The sequence below is a fragment of the Neolamprologus brichardi genome, chromosome 20 (genome assembly GCF_056152115.1).
Source record: "Neolamprologus brichardi isolate AB-2024 chromosome 20, ASM5615211v1, whole genome shotgun sequence".
Lineage (NCBI taxonomy): Eukaryota > Metazoa > Chordata > Actinopteri > Cichliformes > Cichlidae > Neolamprologus > Neolamprologus brichardi.
In genome coordinates this window covers 29,336,186-29,359,309 of record NC_142123.1, presented here as the reverse complement: position 1 = coordinate 29,359,309, position 23,124 = coordinate 29,336,186, and the positions used below count along the sequence as shown (strand labels likewise).

The window sequence follows — 23,124 nt, the reverse complement described above, 5'->3', positions numbered from 1 at the left end:
AGCTGGTGAATGAGCGTCTCGTGTACTGCCTCTTGTGCGCTTTACTCAGGCAGCACCCTCTTCTAAACAAACAGAGTATTTCCAGCAGGGAGCACATGGCTGGTGCAAACTGTCTCCTGCTGTGGTCTACATGTGAGAAAGGGCTGGTTTCATTTGTTCATGTGAAAAACAGCTTTCCTTTGTGAGGATCTAGTCACTCCATGCACGTTTGAGTTTCCAACCTGGAGTTGGAACTACTGTCTTCGTAGTCTTTATAACTTAGATTGCAATAATTATATTGATTTTAAAAATGCTTTTAAATATGGTCAATCTTTTAATTTTGTTTATTTTCTGAAGAACCACATTTGTAAGGAAACGGTGGAGTTAAAATGTATATAAGATGTTACTACCTGATTTAATTTAATGATAAATTTAACCTGAGGAAAAAAACAGTAATTTTTTACCAGAAACATTGACCGAGGGAGAAAATTGAAATGAAAAGATAATAACATTGCTTTAGCAGAGCAGTGAACAGAAATTTAACAACATGTTATTGTTTGCAAAAGTTTACAACTCGGTTTTCCTCAGGGTCTTTCTGTGTATTTTTCTAACTTATAATGTTTGACAGAAGGTCAAGTCCACTGCGACACGATTGAAGCACCCAGTAATACTTAGATATTTTTTTATCCATTCGCAGAAATGATTCAGTCAGAACTGTTGAAAAGATTTCCTAAACATCTCCCACACTTTTCTCAACCCATTCTGATGACATTATGCAAATGAATTATTTTCTCACATAAAGCCTTCTTCTTGTAGGATGAACACACACATTTGTGCAGGCGTCTTCTCTTCCATCACTGCTCCAACCTCAGCAGCAAAGCCAAATAAGTTAAAAGACTTTCTTTTGAGCTGCATTGTTTGCCTGATATGAAAAATCCTCATTGGGTGGTTTTAGTTACGTCCTTAGCCTTTGTAAATACCCCGGTAAGCTGAATAATTATGATGTTGCCAAAGTTTATGTTACTGCAAACAGTTTGCAGTCGGCTTATTAAATATTTTCTAAATGTTTACTAAATTTTGAAGGACAAGAACAATTTATGTCTGAAATTTCACGTATAAGCAGTTTGCCATGATAATGCGACATACGAAGCATTTACACATATGAGCTGTAGGCTGGAACCAGCCCGTGAAAGAATCTGAGCTGGGCCACAGGATGGCTTTGCAAGATTAAGAAACAAAACTGACAGGAGGAGCATAATCATTTTTACTTTTGACTATATTGTGCAGCAGATAGCCTTGGATTGCAAGTCAACAATAGACCATGTCATGAGAAAGTTCGTCCAAAATGATCAATTTCACCCGAGCCTTACATCTGATTCACAGATTTCTTACTGCTAAAAGCAATATCCATGCCCTGCAAAACCACAAAAAGTAAGATAATAAGCCAGCAAACTTGAGTAGAATCGAGCTAAACTTTGTTTTCTTTGCAGAATTGAACTCTGCTTCTTTACAATAACAGAAAGTTGATTTTTTTTAGTTTTGTTTGGACGATATGTGGCCTAAAATTTTAAATGACTGTCAGCCGTATTTTAAATGATTATTTAATCTTTATGTATGCAAAATGTTTTCTACTTTACCTTCAGGTCCTTGAAGAAGTTTGGATTCTGAGCTGCTATATTTTTCTTCTTGGACATTTTTCTATACTGAGTGATTTTCTTTAGTTCATTCTTCAGGACTGAAGAAAAGAAACACACACACACACGTCTTGGTTACCGTCCATGATATTTGAGCACCGAAGTAAATAGCTGCTTTAAATCAGATGCTGTCTCCTGTGTGATCTCGTGGAGTGCAGTATTTGTGGCTTGTGGCAAGTTTCCGTAAGTCATCATATAGACAATATATTGGATTGAGACCTTACACTCCCTAGACAATAAGATCATGGCGTTTCAACAAAGTATACTGAAGCTACAATCACAGAAGATGGAGTAAATGTTACGATCACACTTCCTCACAAATAACTTTGTTGGCACAAAAAAGGAGGGTCAGTATTACAGCAATCTCAGCAAATTTAACAGTCTTTGGACACAGTAGTAAAATGTGACACAGTAGTAAAATGTGATCTACTCACCATCTACTTCTGCGGTCAAGCCTTTGATGGAAGCTATCCAAGAAAGGGGGCAGTGAAACACAGAGAAAATACACGTTTCATTTAACAGACCTCAACTAAAAAAGTGCCACGCAGATTTCTTTCAGGTTTGATCAAATCTTGTCTAGCAAATACCTCCGGGGACAGTTTCAAATTCTGCCAACTCCTGGGGAAAAGTGGCCAAGCACGGTTCATGCAACATAATCTGCTCCACAAGGGCATGAAGCAAGGTGAACTTCTTGTCTGTCCCACGGAGCTGGGCGAGCTAGGGAAGGAGAAAACACAAATTGAGAAAGGGAAGGTGGCCTGAACATAGCTGTGTCCCCTTGCCATGCAACACACTGAATCCAACATAAAGGACAACATGTACGTATGTTCTTTATATCCATGCCTGTGTGTGCTGATGCAAACACGCAGCTTTTTTACTCTAGGTAAAATGAAGAATTGGAGGATAATGCATAAAGTGTGTTTACACCCATGGGAGGTTTGTGTGTGTGTGAATTTACAGTCATTTCCCAAGGACACTTCTGGCTGTTTTAACATGTCTCTATACATACATTTGATCCACTTTTATCTGAAACTGTTTCAAGGTTATAATAATACACGACTGCAAGTAACAAAAATAAATAAATAAAAAGCTTTTTCAGTCATTTGTTCAACAAAAATGTCAATACATGTAATATTCTTCTGTGGAAAGGTAGGTGCCCCTTTGGTCTCAGAAGGAGAGCATTAACAGAAATAACTTCTTGTGAGCAATTTGCAGGCTTGTTCACCAGCCTTTGTTATCTAATTCTGAAATGTCTGACGACTCCTCCATGCTGACTTTATTCTGTTGCATGATGTTTGAGAGGTTTTATCTTGCATCTACTGGGTGTTTCAAATTCCCCCACAACTCTTCAGTGGATTTCAGATCTGGGCTTTTTTTTTCTAAGCAATTACACAGCCCTCAGTTTCTTCTTTTTGAACCATTCCTAGGTGGATTTATTAGTGTGTTTTTGATCTCTTAAATTCTTGTTAAAAGCTCCATTTTGACTCTTGGTCAGATGGCCTCAGATTATCCTTGGGTACCCTTTGATATGATGCAGAGTTGTATCGATAACTGCAAGCTGCCCAGTCACGGACACGGTGAAATAACCCCAGTACGTAGTGTTTCCACCACCATCACTCACACTTGGTGTGATATTTCTGTGAAAACCTGTTTATTCTGCCCAAAGCATGTCTGCAATCCTATCTTTTATTTGTCTGTCCAGATCACATTATTCCAAAAGGCCCAGGGCCAGATGCATAAAACACTGTGTTGATTCAGGGTTAAAACGTAGCACAAAGGCAGACACATGTATATTACAATATCTTTGTCTGATTTATAAAGCCATGCAAATTCAATAATAGCAAGCATGCAGACAAGCCTATTTTACACTTTAACCATGGATATATGTAGACACTACGTCATCCATTGGATATAAAAACACCCATTTTTAGAATGTTGTAAAGTAAACAAAGGATTTGCAGCAAATGTGAAAATGAAGGAAGGAAATATGTTTGCAAGTCTTGGAAATACGACTAACATCTTTATAAGATTGGAGCAACAGTAACACACCAGCAACACCAGAGCAGCATTTCTTGCATGTGACAATCAAGCAGAGCTATTTATAGCACCAACCTTCAAATTAATATTGCAAGCCCCAATAAAATTTGGAACACAGCTGGTTACAGTTGGCTACTTTGTGGTTACAGTGGCAGACTGTGTATCTGTAAAGAGAAAACTACAACTACAAAGTTTAATTCTGCCTGTCAACCTTATTTCTTATTTTCACTTCACGATATCAGTCTTGCTCCCCCCAAAAATTGTGTGGCTAAAATATCCGTGTGGTGTCCATATTTTCACAAAATATTATTCCTTTATTCCTGTTTGTGTTTATTCATCCGATTGCAGGTCTTCATTGACAAACTGTAGCTCCACTTTTTTTTTTTCCAGGCACATCTCCATTGTAAGTCAAAGTTGTGCATTCTCTAGGATATAGGGATTTTTAACCTCCTAGGACCTGGCGTCCACATATGTGGACATCACATTTTGGGTTATTTAGACCAAAATACTCAATTTTGCTCTACAAGGGCCTGATATCCACTTACGAGGACATTATACTGCTACTGTTCTATCAAAATTTTAAACAAATATCCTCATATGTGGCTCTGATTTTTCTTAAAAACAAAAATAAGGCAAAAAAAAAATCTGGTAATTCTTTGTTTTTAAAAGACAAAAAAAAGTATTTTATCCTGTCTTCCTTCTCTCACCCCAACCGGTCGCAGCAGATGGCCGCCCCTCCCTGAGCCTGGTTCTGCCGGAGGTTTCTTCCTGTTAAAAGGGAGTTTTTCCTTCCCACTGTCGCCAAAGTGCTAGCTCATAGGGGGTCATATGATTGTTGGGCTTTTCTCTGTATCTATGAAGCGCCTTGAGGCGATATTTGTTGTGATTTGGCGCTATATAAATAAAATTGAATTGAATTGAATTTGTTTTTACATTCATTGGGCCCCAATATGCCCAAATATCAAAGAGAAATTAAAAATGCATGCCGTGGAAGAGTTTGGGTCTTAAGAGGTTAATATCGAACATATGTACTCAGACGCCTGAATTGATTATATAAAATCTTTTACCTTGGTGTAACTTTGCTCTTATGATGCCATTTCAAACTCTGTTATGAAATACCTGTTTTAACAGGTTGTCACTTCTGTTTATGGAAATTATTTTGAATGGAGTTTAATAGTAGTAGTATGAATGAGGCTTACTAGCTATCTGTGACTACTTTGAAATTGTGCTGTTGGTATGAAATGGTAATGATGACTCTCGGATTTAAGCTACGCTACATTTGATGGTGCCGCATAATTGAAATTCAAGAACGACCTCTCTTATCCTGTGAAAGCAGCTCCCAGTGATTTTTTTTTTTTATTTAGGTTATGTTGTTTACCAATTTAAGGCCAAGGCCAGCCTCTGAGGACTGCGTATACGAGACATGCACAAAGTATTGATGCTCACAAGTAAAAGAAAAAAGAACCAAAAAAAGATCTGAGATAACCTCGATGCATTTTTCTTGGAGGCAGTCAGCCATTAATTTGAAGAGAGTCTGTCTGAAACAGCAACAGTTTACTTTTCTCAATTAGACCTGGAAACACCTCTGAGGCAACACAAGGCCTCGGCTTCATTAAATGGAGCAGAGGACGTTTTACTTCTGTGCCAAGAGCATTGCCCCTTAAACATTCCCAGCAGAGAGACATAAACACAAAAGAGTGATTCAAACTAAATTTAAAAAAACCCACCAAGACAGTGTCGCAAACCCTAGACAAAAGCTGTGCATTCATCAGTTTAATAGAGGAATCCTTTTGGAAAACAAACTTATTTGCTGTCTTTCCCATGTTAGATGAAAAGATTGATGCCTTTCGCTAATCCGTCTGTTTATAGTTTAAAGCCACAGACAGTGCATATAGGATACAGGAACCAACATGGCACATGCTGGCTTGGAAAGTACTGCTTTAAAGCCTTGAATGCTGCATTTTGGTTGTTGTCACTTTAGTTTTTATGAACCAAATGTAACTCTTTATGAAGATAGTGTCAGGTGATTAGCCTATGCTAGTGCTCAAAAGCATGGTTCGCAAATGTATTCACTGTGATCCCATTGAAGTGGGATGCTAAAAATGAAATGTGATAAACAGGCTTAAAGCAGAACATACTTACCATTTGCCTTTTATATACTGTCCACTAGCAGCCAACAGCTGGTACACTAGTCTGACATGATGAATCATATTTCTAACCATCAAGTAAATAATTACGTTTTGGAGGCAGGTTCGGGCAAAGCTAGTAAGGCTGTTTCTACCATTTGATAAGGCCTCGGTCACACAGGTCTAGACACTGGTCAGCAACCCCCCCCCCCTTGTTGTCGTTGTGACTGTTGTTGTGATTTGGCGCTATATAAATAAAATTGAAGTGAATTGAACTGAATTTTGATGCAGTACCATACAGTTCTTTGCAATCAATTTCACACTAGGAACTCCCAACAATCTTCAGCAACCACCTACCAAATAGTCAAGGAATACTGTACACAGTTTCCCCCTAATGATCAGCGGTTACCAGATTGTCACCGGCCAGTGACAGTTTAGGCCTGTGTGACTGAGGCCTGAGCTAACCAGCTCCTGCCATCTATTTACCAGATACATGTGATATCCAGTAAATTGCAGTTTTGATATTCTCATTTGAGTCTCTACATTTTTTTCAAGCCTTTTCATCCCGCTCCACTTCTTTTCATTTCTAAGACACTGAGCCACTAAAGGCGATATTTTGTGCAAAGTTTCATTCCTCCTGCGAAGCCATTCATCGACACAGTCGCACAACTGTTAGAGTGAATATGTTCAAAGACCAGAGTAATCCAGAGCGACTGAGAGAAAAACTGAAAGATGCACAGAAGCCCTGTTGTGTATGTCAATGAGTAGTCTTATTAGCTCTGTGCTGCAACTCAATCAAAGGTCAGGCAACAGTGGTGGACTCGTACTTTAGTTAAGGAGGAGAGGCGGAATCCCTTGGCCTTTTCCTTCCCGGCATTCTCATTGAGGTAATTGCCAATGGCGAGGAGGTACTCCAGCACGGAAACAAATGACCTGCAGTTGTACAGCTGCGTGCACATTCTGATCTTCTGGTTAATCAGCTGGAAGACAAACACAAGGGCACAGAGCAAAGTCATTTGTTCTGAAATCCACCCATATACAGGCTCTCACATTCATTTTGCCACACAACAATAATGCAAAGTGGAATAAGGCCGAAGCTTGTTTAGAGGCTCTCTGTACTGACAAAGAGTCGAAAAAAACAACTCCAGGCTTTACAATTTTATATTCTAAACATAAACAGCCATCTCGCTACACCTCATTTGACCTCATAAAATGAATAATCAGGACCTGGTTGTTTGGCAAGATTATTATTTGGTATGCAATTGTGTCAAGTACAAATATCCCCCTAGAATATCACACAATTTCTGCGTCTAACTATCTCTAAACAGATCCCGTTGAATATGCATATGCATTCATATTGAGAAAAAATTAAAGTGGGATTTTAGGTTTTGCCAGTGATGTATTGGAGGGAAAAAAGGAGCTGATGCTCTGGGAATCATAGTCCTTGACAAAGAGTTAGCTTCTCTAAATAAGCCCATGCCAGCCAACAACACTCCCCACCATATGCTCCTGTTTTAAGAATAACATCCCAAAATCTACCAGTGGGACAACCTCAGTTACAAGAGAAAAGAACGCAGAAAGCAGATATCCAGATACAGAACATATTATATAAACCTTCTTTGCACAGGACCATCTGTAACATGGAAAACTATTAGCTCCGTGGCATAAAGACCAACTCATAGTGCACTGTAACCTGTTTTAAGAAGATCCTCTGATTTGATATACGCTATTTATGTTTACTATATTATTAACGTCAGTTAAAGATCTGAGATATTGATCTGGTTGGTTACGTAGCAGAGGGTACATCGATCCATTCAAATGGGACAAGCTTTGCTGTATCTCCTAGCACAGTGTCAAGAACATTAAGGAGCTGGAAAAAGGTTGTAGAAGGCCCTTAACCCATCAGAAGGACCTGTATATGCCCCTTTGTGCAAGGAGGAACAGGTTGAGCACTGCCAGAGCCTTACAAAATGACCTCCAGAAGGCCGCTGTTGTCTCTGACCAAACAATCAGAAACAGGCTTCATGGGGGTGGCCTGAGAGCCCAGCGTCTTCTTGTGAGCCCTGTGCTCAATGCCCGGATCTGTAGAGGTCAGATGCCTTTTGCCATAGAATTTCAGAATTGTAGAATTGACAGGTCCACATCTGGCACAATGTGGCAGACATGAAAGGGTGCTGAGAAGCTGTGGAGAATGCTATGCTGCTTGTAATATCATTCAGCAAGTCTGGTTTGGTGGTGGGTTGGTGATGGTCAGGGAAGGCATATCCACAGAGGGACACACGAACCTCTACAGGCGAAGTAACGCAGAGTCCTGGGTTTCTCTTGGTGCACAATAATAGTTGGCAATAATAGTTGGTGGAAATATGCAGGCAGTTTCTGGAGGATGAAGGAAGTGACACCACTGGCTGTCCCCAATGCTAATAATAATAATAATAAATCCAACAGAACACCTCTGGTTCAACTTGAGCCGCCAGGTTTCTGATCAGAGTGATGCCCCGGTCAAGGTTTAAGAGGAGATGCCCCAGGACATCATCCATCGTCTCATTAGAAGTATGTCTTAATGTTCTCAGACATGTGTGAGGGCCGTACAAAATACTGAATATTATTGTGAGCTGCTGCAAAGAAATTTCAGCAAAACGGACAAGCCTGCCCATCCTTTTCTAACACATTACCCAGTTCATACCAGTATAGATATCCAGTATGGTATTTTTTCCATTGAGATTTGATGTGTTTTCAATGTGTTACTTGAGCAGTTTGATGTTCTAATCACTTTAAAGCCAGAAATTATTATTTTTTTTTTTAAACATAGCCATGATACCACTCACAGAAGTGTTCATGAAAGTTGACATAAGAGTTGTTTACTTTTTAAAAGGAAAAAAATGATTGTTTTCTCATGTGTTGTTTTTTTCTTTCTCTACAATTTGTGATCAAATAATGTAGCAAACAGCAGCGAGTGGAGGCTAGCCCCGCTGCATACAGTCTCCTTCATTGTGTGGGAGGTGGATGCTTCCCATTGAAAAGCTAAGGGAAGCAGCTGTGTGCTGTTATCTATTGGAGGTGGGGAAGTTAACTTCAAGTGCATTTTCCAAATCAACAACTTCTCATCCTTGAAAAGTAATGTAAAACCAGAAAATACAGTTTGAAAATTAAATTACTACAGCATAAATCTCACATTTACAGTATCCTCATAAGTTGCTAGACATTTACACTTTTTTAACTCTGTACATCACCACAAGGGATTTTAAATCAAGCAATCGAGATGTGATGTGCAAAGTGCAGACTTTAATTCGAGAAGTTTAACAAAAACATTGCTTCACTTCACATTGAATCACAACCCTTTTTATTCATAGTCTCCTATTTTCAGTGGCTCAAAGATAATTAGACATATGAAAGTAATTTTTAATATATATACATTTTAAATAAATTGATTAAAATCCTTTGCAGTTAATCACTGCCTGAAGTGACATTACCAAAAGCAGTGTCTCTTGAGATACTCACTTCAGCTACCTTAAGTTTCTGCATGCTTGTGGGTCTCTCTACCTTCAGTTTTGTATTTAATAGTGTAGTCATCCAAGAATATTCCCTTTCCTTTCCTTGAGAAACTGAGTTGCTTTTGTAGCACGGTTTGGGTCATTATCCATTTGCATTGTGAAGTGCTATCCACTCTTACTATAGCCCAGTACATCCTGTTACTTTTAGCAGCAGTCTCACCATCATTAAACACTAGTAGCCTGGTTTCCCTCACAGTTTTACATACCCATGCCGTTAACATTGCCTCTTCCATGTTTGACAGATAATGTGATATACTTCATATCATCATCTGTTTCTTTCTTCTTATCATTCTGATACAATTTATTAATCTTGTTTCACTTTTCCAAAGACTTTTTTCCCCCACCAAGCAGGCTCTTTAACATGTTTTCTGGCAAAGTCTAATCTGGCCTTTCTGTTCTCGAGTAGGGATGGAAACTGATAAGAATTTAGCCATTCCGATTCCATTATCGATATCACTTATCGATTCGATTACCAATTTAAAATCTCTTATCAATTGTCATTGGGTTCTCATTGAGAGTCACCACCATCGCTAAGCAGCAATAAAGAAATTACACTCATGCAGATTAATTGCATGCTGTGGGTCAAATGTTTGTGCGTGTTTGTTCAGGTTTTTCCCCTTTTTGCTGTTATCACTGTTGGAGTTGCTACTCAAAAAAGTCATTATTACACATATTACCTGAACACTTCCCTTAAAAGTAAAGCAGTACATAACTTAATTACTCCTGCAAAAAGTAATTTGTTATATTTCTTGTTACATTGCTTTCATGTTACTCTGTAATATCTGAAACACACTGCTTCATAATCACCATTTAACAATATAAACCTGAGGTTCTGAAAATGTTAGACTTTGTATAAAAATGGCTTTAATTCCTAAACAGTTAATGCAGTGCTTTTGTTAAACCCCCTTAAATTAAAGCTGCAAGCCTGCACTTCAGTCACATCTTGATTGTTTGATTTAAAATCCACTGTAGTGGTGCACAGAAGAAAAACTACAGAAACTATGTAAATGTCCAAAACTTTATAGACCTAACTGTGTGCGGCTTGTCTAGATACGTTTTCTAATATATGTTCTTTATTTCATTTGGATGCTGCAAGCTATAATAGGCTCACTGCTGGCTCCAAAAGCAAGGAGGCCAAGAACACCCACTGGTAATTGAAAACCGCAGTTACAAAGAGAAGACAATTAGCCCAACCTGAACTCAAAGAAAAAAAACAGAGCTGAGCCTCCCAGATTGTCTCTGTTTTTCCCCTGCATTTTCTGAGGAGAAAAGATGACTTATTATACTTTTCTGTGCTTTTTTATTTACCATTGTTACAATGGTGAATGTCCACGTTAAACCTTAGTTTCATATAATTGGATCAATGTATTTACAACTAATCCCTTTGAACCAATGCTCCAGGAGATGTATGTTGTTATAAAAGGGGTATGCCAAATATGGCTATGGCAGGCACAGAAGCCCCGCCCACCTACTGAAGAAACCTGGCTTAAAGGGCAGTTAAAGGACAGTAGCCTTAAAGGGGGAAGAACTAGAGTGGTCTGAAGAGCTTTAGTATAAGGTGATAAGGATTATTTTTAGTTGTCAATCATTTAAAGTCTAGTAGAATCCAACAATAAAAACATGGAGTTAAAATTAGAATAATAAGTTCCCTTTAACGGATAAAGTCAATCTGGTATACATTTGTACATTTCTTTAATGCTAAAGTTGCTAAAGTTTCATATTCATATTTGATGTTTTGTGCATTCAGATGAAGTCTGGAAGACTTTCTTTATATTCGTGTTTTTTTTACTACAGCAAGACTTTCTGTCAAATTACACACGATTTTATTGTGTCTTGTTTTAGAATAGTTCACCATTTATATATCTACTGAAAATACTACATTTGGTTTTATCATTCTGTACATCACAGCTTCAGGTGATGCCTCCCTGTCTACTGCATCAACGGCTCTGGCTCTGCGACTTTGCATTTCTTATATGTATATTTGAAATAGCTGCACACACAGCACAGCAAATGTTTAAAGAAAAAGCTAGGGCCACAATGCAGAGTAAAAGCTGTCATCCTTGCAGTGAAACACCAACAAGCACATCACGGGTGAGAAGCATTCCCACAGTGGTGACTTTGCCATTTTCCCTCCTCAAGTCCTGTCTATCAGGTGGCAGGTAAATCCTTCTTAATGTTAGTGCCTTAAGAAGCCTGTCGTGTTGAAGAATCCAAGGATGTGCAACTATGTTGCGACTACGAGGACCCTAATGTTTGAACACACTGTACTAGGAAAGACCTAAATCTGAAGTGCACCTTACCTTTTTGTCACAGTGTACCTGTACGCAAATACCAAAGCTTTTGATTGAATGACCTTTTTAATAACTCTAACACAATAGAAAGTAAACAATATCAGAAGCAAAAAGCCAAGAGTAAATTGAAACTTAATGAAATTGCTAATCTTTCTTGTCGAGTCATCTTGCTGGCACACAATATGTTTGTCTCTGTGTGTTAGACAAAGAAAAATTACTGTCACAGTCAATGGATTACAGTGCCATCATTCTTATCCATTGTTTCTCTTCATTCTCAGACAGTCAGCAGACAAGAGATTAGGGTTGAAGCACTGATGCTGAAAGAAACAGAAGCTTGAGAGAATCACATAAGAAAAATGGCTGAGGTGCTGGGGGGCATTCTTGTCTGCCTGCAATATCTTTACACCCTGCAGTCCCCAGTGCCAATAAACAACACTGCGCGATAAGAGTGTTAACGATCAGTCTGACTAATGATGAACAGGAATCTCTGGATACTCGAACTACACAAACCAAAAGCGTTTCAGGTGCTCGTGTAAGGGTTAAGATGACACTAAAATTAATATAGATATAGATATATATATATATTTGAGTTGGAACTTTGTGTGCGTGTGTTTTTTTCCATTTGATTTTACCTGTATTAATTTTAAAGTGTATGTCTTTGAAGTGGGTCTAGAAGTTTGCAGAAAGAAGAAAAAGTCATAAATCTTTCCACATCTCTTCCTTTGTGATAACTCCAAAGTGAGTTTTCATTGGGTTTTTTGATAAAGATTTTTTTTTTAAAACTTTGGTGGTTTTACACCACCTGCAGAAAAATTAAACTTGATTTGATTAAGAGCCATCTTTTCTTCTCCGTCGAATGAAGAAAAGTGTCTTAAAGTGCTTCTCGTGCTTTTGTGTTTTCAAGACTCTTAACATTCCAGCAAATAGAATAGAAACTACTTCACCCGCCACATAAAACCTAAAAGTCAAACTGAAGAGGGGGGGAAAGCTTTCATGTATTAATAGTATTTTGTGCACAGATGTTCTTTTCATTTATGTCTAAAGCTACGATGTATCTGGGCATTAGCATTTGCATTAGAGAATAAATTTGCATGGAGGTGTTTGATTATGTGCTGTGCAGTCTTGTGGTTTTTACCCTTTTTCAGCCTGTAGAAATGGGGCAGACTTTAAAAACAGCTCAACATCTAATTCGACCTTTGATTTGACTCTGCTGGTGATCAAGTGAACTCACGGGCTGCAGGTCGTTCATGCTGATCGGAAGCTCTCTCAGAGTCAACAACAGGTCGAGTTGTGTGCTCAGGTAGGCGATGTTGCACATCTGTAGCAGAGAAAAGATGTAAGGGTAATGAGCTGTGGATATACAGAAGAGAGTGCAATTATCACATCATCACACAGCCTATTTCCATGTGATTATTCAGAATTATCTAAAAAGCAGAGCTGCTGGGAGATGCTGCAGGGAGATACAGTCATCGGATGGCTGAGGCTTGTTCTCAGATTCAAGATTACCGCAGGCAAAAGCAGAGAGCTGCAGGCCTGTCGACAGGTTGATTTAACTGAGAACCTGAAGGCTTGACACTTTGAAACGATTGGCTGAGCTGCCTAGTCGACCTTTGTGTCTGTGCTAACCTCTAATAAATCATTCTTCATTGTCAGACTGGCTCGCTGATGCTCAGGTACCATCTCCCAAAAGGCAAAGGGCACCTGGTCTGACGGACAGTTACGGATAGGTATCAGGATTAGTGTTAGAAATCTATACCATGTAATAATTTCCCCTGTTGTGGAGGATGACACATCCTCCACACGTGAAAGCGTTGGGCTCGTTATTTTTTCACACTTTCTGTCACGTTTTATATTTCAAATGCGAGGTTAACTGTTAGAGGGGTTCTGTGTCAATCTAATACCGCTAAAAGGACATCACCCTGGGCTAAAAACGAAAAGTGTTTGCTTATTTGTCACTGTCAGATTTTCAGGTATTTTGACAACATTTTCTAGAACGCACAAGATGAAATTTTCATCTTCGCCAAATCTGATTAAAAAAACGAAAACATTGCAACTTTTCTACTGTGAGACAGCACACTTTAGCTTTGTGAAAAATAGCCAGCTTTCATACATACACCGGATAAAACCTCCTATATAATGTAGCGCGAGACAGACTGCTATATATAAGAGTATGACAACACAGGCAGCATGAGTAGGATTTGATTTATTTTAAGAAAAATACCTACGCTTCATCCCTAATATATTTTACCTCAATGGAAAATATGCTTCGAGGATGCCACTCTTGTGTCCACAAGCATCCTGAGAGGGAAGTGATTACTCAGAGCTGTAAGGCAGATAACCAGACCATTTCCAACTGTCAACAGCAAAGACAAGACTCTGCTGCTTTGCAAGCTGCTCTGTAAAGCTGTATTTACAGCACGGAAATGTTTGCTGGGCACTTAACTATATACTGTAAACAGACTTTTAATTCACTTTATTATACAGTGCACGTACTCTATATTTACAATAAAAAGAGAGTGGACAAGGCACTGTTTGCCATCTAACTACAGTATATATAGGGACTAAAAGAAGACTGATTGTACAACTTTATTAATTCATTTGATGTTCTAGAACAGCGGTCCCCAATCCCCGGGCCACGGACCGGTCCGTGAATCGTTTGGTACCGGGCCGCGAGAGTTGAGGCTCGGGTGTGAAATGTATGGTTTTCAGGGTTTTTAGCGTTATTTTGTTATCGTTTTTATCATTAAGTCGGTTTTCCAAGGTCTTTTCACGTGTGTTATGAATAAATCTTCTTTTTTTTCAGTACCGGTACTAGTTTTATTTTGTTGTATTTATCCGCGACACTTTAAAGGCCGGTCCGTGAAAATATTGTCGGGCATAAACCGGTCCGTGGCGCAAAAAAGGTTGGGGACCGCTGTTCTAGAAGAAGCCATTGGGAGCCATCTCGACACATCTATACAATTATTTGAAGATATATTTAAATGGTAAATGGCCTGTATTTATATAGCGCTTTACTAGTCCCTAAGGACCCCAAAGCGCTTTACATATCCAGTCATCCACCCATTCACGCACACATTCACACACTTACTCACACACATATTTAAATGACCTTTAATTTAAATGGTCAATTAAATATAAAAATGTCACAAAATCCAAATCTGATATAAAAAGACTTCAAAGCTTTGATGTCTTTGCCCCAAAATAAGATTTTAAAAGGCATTTTTTTCCCATTAATGTTTTTCTACCTCCATCTTTGCTGTTTCCAAATTCTCCATAGATTTTAGGTTCCCCATCTCTCTCTGATGTTGTTTCTGGCCTCATTTTACTTAGTAGGATGACAATTGAGACATTCATAATGTTTGCTTAAAACTTTGCAGCTGTGGGTACATCTAAACAGTGGATAGAAGGTCTAAACTAACTGAATCCTAGAAAAGGTGTAAGGATTGTAAAAGATGTTGTGCTTCTTAGCTCTGTTGTTCTACCAGATGTTGGGTGTGGCAAAAAAAAGCAGTTTTGTTAAATGCACAAGTTTCTAGGCACGTTTGTCATCATATCCAACACAGAAGCTTAACCGTCTAATGCCCTTTGTATCATATTTGATACATGAGTTTCTGAGACCTCTATCTCATCAACATGATCAATGCTTGCCATAATTTCAAAATGCTACGGACAAAAATATATGATACAGAACATGATATAGCAAAAAAAAGGATTTTGTTGTAAGGGTTAATAAACATGTCAGTTCCAAAAAATCTGAATTTTCTGGCTATTTTTTGATGGGTTACCAGGTTAAGAGATGCTGAAGTCATGTGACCACAGTGTAGTTTGTTTATATCCTGGATCTGTGACCCAGCATTTTATCTTCATTTTGGTATTTGTTGAGTTATATTATTATAACTCTGTTCCAGTCGCCCTTGTTGGTTCATGTTGTCAAGTTAGTATTATGACTCCGTCCTTCATGTTTCCTGTTTTATTTTGAAAGAGTCTGGTAATCTTTGTGTATTGTATTTAGTTTCACTTCCCGTCCCCTCATTAGGTTCATGTGTGTCAGCTGTTTCCCCTCATGTGTTTCCACTTCCCTAATCATCCATGTGTGCCTTGAGGCGACTTTTGTTGTGATTTGGCGCTATATAAATAAAATTGAATTGAATTGAATTGAATAGTCTTTCTGTTTCATTCAGTCTGTGATGAATTGTCTGTTTCCTCCCACCATATTACCTCAAGTTCCATGTATGTCATGGTTCTGCTCAGGTCGTGTTCATGGTTCATGTTATTGTTGTTCATAGTTTTTGGGTTGAATCATGTTCATGTCTGTCACCATAGTTTTCACAGTTCAGTCACGGTTATCATAGTTTAATTTTCCCAGGATAGTTTTTAGGTTTGTTTACGCGCTGTTGCCTTTGCTTTATTTTGCCTGTTGCCTTTGCTCGCTCCCTTTGAGTTTGAGATCTGTGGACTCAGTCATGTCTTTTAAAAAGCAGTTAAAAACATATCTGTTCAAACTTGCTTTTGGTTGATTTTGTTTTGTTTTAGATTTTAATGTCTGTTTTCTGCCTTTGTAAAGCACTTTGTGGTTTTATCTTGAAAGGTGCTATATAAATAAAATTTTACTTTACTTTACTTTTGTATTCATGTTTTATCAGCCAAAATAAATGGCTCGCCTTTTGTTTAAGTTTAGTTTGTCTTCTCGTCTGTGTCCGCACCCGGGTCCTCCACACACACCCCACACAGTCTGCCCCGCAAACCATGACATACCCCTAATATTAATGTTTTAATGGTGTAGTGGTTAACACATCAAGGGTTTGAGATTGGAAAGAGAAACAAGCTCAGCTTCATAAGCTGGCTTACTTCTTGTGCCAGTCCCAAAGCGGAATAAATGTGAAGATAGTATCAAGAAGGGTATAAAATCAAACTGCAGATCCATCCACTGTGGCAACAACTTAATAAATAAGGAAGCAGCCAAAAGCACCTTATTTACATTTGATAAAGTTTCATCAAAAACAGTTTTTCTCCCACAGAACTTTTTATTTTGCTGTTAACACAAGAGCTCATTTGTTATTTATTTTAAAAGAAAATCTAATTTATCATTTTATCAAGGTGATTCCAACTTCCAGGTTACTGTAAAAAATACGTCATCTCTGCGGCAGCCTGTTTCTGCTGTTTAAAGCGCCATTAGGAAATGTCAGTTAAGGGAAACGACAGAGGTCAATACATGATTGGGAACAATGACTGTGGAAGAGTCATGCTGGCACAATAGTGCTAATGCCCTCTTTTCACAGCGCAGCACTGATGAACAAACCGCTTGTGTATGAAAGAGTTTTCAGTGGGAAATCTTACTCACACACTAATCACAAAAGTCAATGCCTGAAGAAAAAGTGATGTTAGAATTGAGTTAGTTACTGAGGGGTTTGTATTGGGTTGCTTTTTTGTTTTTTGGGGGGGGTTGGCCACAATCGCCAATGTTATGTTTGTAGAAAAATTAAACTAAACAGTTTCTGATGGGGAGAAATGTCAGCTGTTAAACACTGGGTAGAAAATTCTGCTTCAAGAAGTAATGCAGGGATAAAGAAAAGAATGGATTTCACTAAATACCAGTGCCTTCTGAATGCAGATGTCCTGCAGTCACTCAAGACACTGCATACTTCAAAATCCAACATACTGTTAATCCATCATAAGCTATTCAAGAAAGGTAAGAGGAATTCCTAATTCAGTACAGAAGGACTGGCTTCAAAAGGTGCCTGTTTTATGCACCAAAATTACTGATCTGAAGTTTCACAGATAAAATAACAGCAGTGCAAACAGTATTCCATTTTAATGTCTGCTTGCTGCAGGGCTTGAATTTTCTTTTCGCTTCAGAAATCAACAAATTGAGCAAATTAGCTCAGGGGTTCCCAAACTGTTGCTTCCAGCTGTATCCAATAAGTAGTTTTATTGATACTCCGTAAACAGAGAATAATTAAACAGTTGCTTGAAGGTTCCAACGTAATGTTCAGTTTCGAAATACAATAAAGCACCAGAAGACCACACATGTTGTAAAGTGTGTACAAGGTGTGGTGCAAAAGCATAAATACTGACTATCCCATGTCTTGCATAGAACACATGTTCAAATTGTGTTAGGATGGCACTGTAGTTTAGATTGGTTTGGCTCACAGAAAGAAGCTGCTGGGGCCTTTCTGTGTGGAGTTTGCATGTTCTCCCTGTGTCTGGGTGGGTTCTCTATGGGTACTCTGGCCTTAGGTTAGGTTCACCTGTGATTCTGAATTAATAATAATAATAATGGATTGCATTTATATAGCGCTTTTCAAGGCACCCAAAGCGCTTTACAATGCCACTATTCATTCTCTCTCACATTCACACACTGGTGGAGGCAGCTACAGTTGTAGCCACAGCTGCCCTGGGGCAGACTGACAGAAGCGAGGCTGCCATATCGCGCCATCGGCCCCTCTGGCCAACACCAGCAGGCGGTAGGGTAAAATGTCTTGCCCAAGGACACAACAACCAGGACAGAGAGCCCGGGGATCGAACCGGCGACCTTCCGGTTACAGATGCACTTCCCAACCCCCTGAGCTACAGTCGCCCCAGTGAATTGGCTAAAGGTGTGAATGCGAGAGCGAATGGTAGCTTTTCTCTCTGTGTGAACCCTGCCACAGTCTTTTGGCCTATCCAGAGTGTACCCTGTGCCCCTGTGGGATAGGCTCCACCTTCCCCATGACTCTGTATTGGATAAGCGTAAGAGATTGGTTGGATGGATGGATTTATGGGGTGGATGTCTGGAATGAATAAATCCCGCAGAACATTAGTTAATGGTATGTTAGTTTGAATACCTGTTAGTTGACAATAATAAATAGAACTGATTTTGTTGTTTATTTAGTAGAATCCAGCCTGTCTGCATGGAGGTTTGAGCCTTCAGAGCCTTCAGAAGTACATGAGGCTTACGAAGGTGTTGCCACTCAACCCAGGCTTGCATACGAAATCCCATTTTAAAAAAACACGCTGTCAAATATTCCTGTGTGGCAGTGTGGGCTGCTTTGGCTGTTCATCTGCTAACCCTGCTGCAACCTCGAGCCACCATATCACTGCCAACCTTGCTGGAAAGTGATAACCAGATGATGCCTGCCATGACAGCCGTGGTGTGTGACTGAGAGGGCAGGTGACTCAACAAGTTCTCGTGAGCGAAGTGCTAAATGAGCATGCACTGGATGCTGCTTTAATCGTGAGATCTGAAATTTGCTATTTAAATTCTTGTAATTGTAATTCTGGTAGGGTAGAATTAGTGCAGTTAGTTAACTGTTATGTTATGCAGGAATGTTCTGGTTTTCATCCTGCTGCCCTTTTTTGTTTACAGTTTGCACGTTCTTCCGCCCGCGTGGGCGCAGTATAAAGACATTCACTGGTTTAGCGGTGATTTTAAAATTGCTGTAGGTGTAAATCTGAGTGTGAATGGTTTTCTTTCTGTCTGATTTGGTCTGTGATGAACTGGTTACCCAGTAACCAGCTGGGATAGCCAACAGCCTGCTTTATCATTCTCTAAATCAGTGCTTTAGACTATCCCAGTTCAAACCGGGTTAAATAAAAGTCATGTTTTTTTTTGCATAACCAATCCTTCTTTTTATAACTGTAGTATGGCTGCTATTCCAACACAGAATATAAAGGACAGAGTCATCAGGTGCTGCCCGTCACGGTTGACAAGAGCACTGCTAAGGTACAGGGTACCAAGAGCATGTCTCCCAGCATTAATAATAATAATAAAATATAATAATAAAAATAATAATAAGTAAAGATTATTATTAGATTAGATTATTAAGATTATTAAACACTCTTCAGATAACAAATGTGAGAAAAATCTTTTTATGTCTCATTTGTTAATATATTTGAATATCCATCCATCCTCTTCTCCTTGTCAGGGTCGTAAGTAGGCTGGAGCCTATTCCAGCTATCTTAGAGCGAGAGGCAGGGTACACCCTGGACAGGTTGCCAGTCTTTCGCAGGGCTAACAGACATAGACAGAAAACCATTCTGGTAACCAGAGTTACCAGTTAACCTAACCCCACTAACTACAAGTCTTTGGATTGTTAGAGGAAGCCAGAGTACCTGGAGAGAACCCAAACAAACACGAGCAGACCTGAACTCAGGACCTTCTTGCTGTGAGGCAATAGTGCTAACCATCATGCCACTATATTGGAATATCATGTTTCTAAATGACTAATTATTGGTTCCCAATTCCTAAAGTAATAAATTATAATTAGTTCAATGAAGTGCAAACTCGAAAACAAACTGTTATAAACTATATTCTATTTTCAACTGTATTCCTGTTTTTGATGCAGTTGTTTGTTATCCATTTCCATTCCCCGTGAGTGGAAATTCAGTTTTAGCCATTTAACCAAAGGCAAAAAAAAAATCAAGAAATCCGAAATGTGTGGTTGAAACGTTGCAGCATTAGAGCAGAAAACAGAGAAAGAAATGATCCACATGTGCGAGTGTGTGTGTGAGGATTTCTACAAAGCAATGAAACAGGCTGCGCCTCAAAAGCAGTTTGATGACTGCAGTTTCCCCTGCCACCGAGAATGAAGAAGGCCGTCAATGAAGCACAAAACCCATGTTTCTCATTAAATTTTAAGTGCAACTTATAAAATAAGACTGCATTTGGTGCAGCTCCAATGTCACGCTTAGTGTCAGTGCAGGATGTCAAAAAACTGGTTTGTAATGAATTTAGTGGTAACATTTGTACAATTTAAAATGCAGTGAGTGTATTGATCAGCTACAAGTTAGAAGTTTATTTTAATGAACACTGATGTTTTAGGCCTGCACCTTATTGTAACCATTTCTATTGTTTTATGCTAGCGAGCTTGTATGTTATGAGCTTGTATACCTAATTTTTAATTGCATATGAAGATGATACATGTAACTAAAAATTGTACCTCCATCATGTACTGGTCCACAATATGCAGTTCAGCTACAGGTCCTTTGTAGGATTTGTACATTTCCACATCTTCCATGGTGGGGACATACCTTAAACATAAAACAATAAATAAATAAGAAGAAAATGTTTGCTGTCCTTTAACATACAGATGCTATTTACCTGTTAAAATAACCAATCATATGGTTTCACAATGAACATTTCTTGCCAAAAACAGTTTTAAACATTTTTTGAGTATATCATTGTCCTGCTATCCCCCCCCCCCCCCCCCCCCCCCCTCCTTTGTCCTCTGAGGCTTAGTTCTGAAAAGGTGATTTCATACTCTTTTGAGCTTTAATCAATCACTTGTCTGCTCTCTGTCTGTCCGGTCTAATCAAACCACACTCACATAGTCCTGATACTTCAGATTAGCCGAGTCTTTTGAGTTTAATTTGTAATCAGTAATACCTAAATATATTCGTAAAACTCTATGCTTATTTAGTCATTAATATTCATCTGGTGGATAAATACGGAGCCCGTTTAGAGGGCTGCAATAGTCTGGGTCCTTCAATTTTATGTGAATTTGCCAATCAGTCTTTTCTTTCCTATGTGGTTGGAAATAAGTTCCAGCTGATTTGGGAGACTTGCTGCAACATCCTGTAGAAATCTGCTGCTGCTGGAAAAACAACAGTGCCAAAGTGATGTCTGATTTCTTTTTTATTTATTTATTTTTTGCCTCGGGGCTTATATGCCATATGTCATATGAGATGTCTATGTTCATTTCCCTTTTTTTCATATTTGCCTGTATGTGTGTGTCATCTGGGACAGTTAGTCTTGTTAGGCTTTTATGCCTCTCGGTTTTAATCAATTTTACACATTTTTCTCACCTACATTCATATCACGTACATTCCTTTAAAAAATTTGATGTTTGATTTGTTTGCTTTTTATGTGCCTTTTGTCTTTTAGTCATAATGTGTTCAGGGGCTGAAGATAAAAGATAAGCTATGTGGTTAAATCTGACAGGCAAGTGTAATTAATGAAGATTAAGTCAATTTATTTAGTAATTTGTCATTGTCCAAGGTCAATGAATGTTCAGAAATTGACTTGCCACCGACAGCAATCAGCAATTATATATAAACTGAACAAAGGCAGATTTTTTTTTCTGAGTTGATATGGTGCTGTCACCAAATACACCCTAATGTCTTCCACACGTGGAGCTACAATATGTCCACCTAATGCATATATAGTTCCCAGTGCAAGCATTAGGTAAGAGTGGTGACAGTTCATCACACACATAACAGAGTTTATAGTTTTCTTATTAAAAATGAACAAAAAAAAATCATAGAACATGGAAAAATAAAAAAAACAACTTAAAATCAAGAATGAAGAATGAAGAAAACCTTGGCAACAATCAAAAGCAGAAATTTTCATCCCAGAACTGATATCTTTTTCTGTGCCACGGTGAATATTTTATTGCTAAGGGGGAAAAGCGCCCATCCTCAAACAGTATGCTGTATGTGGAGCTATGAATTTATTTTCTACTGGTTAACAACACTGTGTCAGCTGTACATATTTACAGTCTTTTGTTTTTATTTTGATAGAGATATTTGTTAGCATGGCCCGTGTGGGAAATTTAGAGCGACATTTGACTAAGAATAGTAGTACTGTATGAACCTGAGAATTATTTCAACTTATTAATCTTTAAAAAAGAGTAAAGAATTGAATATGACGTGTCGCCATGTCAAAAAAGGTAAAAAAACATCAAGTGCAGCTATCTCTAAGATCAGTCGTTGTTTAAGCATCAGAAAAAGACGCATACATTTAGACCTTTAGACTGACTTTAAAATTTTATGTTCCATTTCCTTTTTTTGTCATATGTACTTCTCCCTTTTGATCTTTGTTCAGGTATGACATCACATGTTTTCTTGCTTGGCCCCATGGAGCGATGCCATTAGACTGATTTCTAGTAGCCAAGGGAAAGGCGAGTGATTAAAAGCCAAGTAGCGCTGATGGTCCTCGTGAGCTTCTATAAAGCAGTGAGACGTTGATGGGAAGAGCCATTTATTCGCTTGCACTGAATTTGAACCTCTCTCTCGTCTTAAACTGGGCTTCCTACTTCTGTCATTTGTGTGAGTTCTGACCTCAAACCATAGACATTCGCCTTCTCACGAGTCAGCCTATGTGCCACCGGAGTAGCACCGGTCATCAATATTGCAGCACCTGTTGGGAGTGGTTCTTTCAAGATTGTATTCCTCAGGACGACGCCACCGCGCATTAAAATATATATTATGTTTTCACAGAATATATAAAACCGTCCCCACAGTACATTAGATCAGTTTTGCCTTCTAGGAGGTCAGCACACAGAGTCGCTAAGTAAACTGCAGATAAGAATCAGGAAGCATTTTACCCACTTGCTGTGTTTTATTCCTGAGGGCATGTCAATAGTTTCCATCTCTGCAAATAACCCGAGATAAAACTTTTATCAGTGAGCTGCTCTAGTAAAAGGTTCTGGCATCTGCTCTTTAGCATTAAAACACAGTGAATACTGCT

The 23,124-nt window shown here is 38.7% G+C and overlaps 1 protein-coding gene across 1 annotated transcript in view; it reads right to left on the bottom strand.

The window, feature by feature from the left end:
• LOC102779843 (uncharacterized) overlaps positions 1 to 23,124 on the bottom strand; it is a 51,469-nt gene that overhangs the window by 13,369 nt on the left and 14,976 nt on the right. Inside the window, exons 10-15 of the mRNA XM_006794284.3 lie at positions 20,597 to 20,687; positions 12,910 to 12,996; positions 6,664 to 6,816; positions 2,261 to 2,390; positions 2,108 to 2,140; positions 1,617 to 1,714 (exon numbers count right to left, since the gene is read on the bottom strand). Of these exons, the coding sequence (XP_006794347.3) occupies positions 1,617 to 1,714; positions 2,108 to 2,140; positions 2,261 to 2,390; positions 6,664 to 6,816; positions 12,910 to 12,996; positions 20,597 to 20,687 (592 nt within the window). The remainder of the gene's footprint in view (positions 1 to 1,616; positions 1,715 to 2,107; positions 2,141 to 2,260; positions 2,391 to 6,663; positions 6,817 to 12,909; positions 12,997 to 20,596; positions 20,688 to 23,124) is intronic.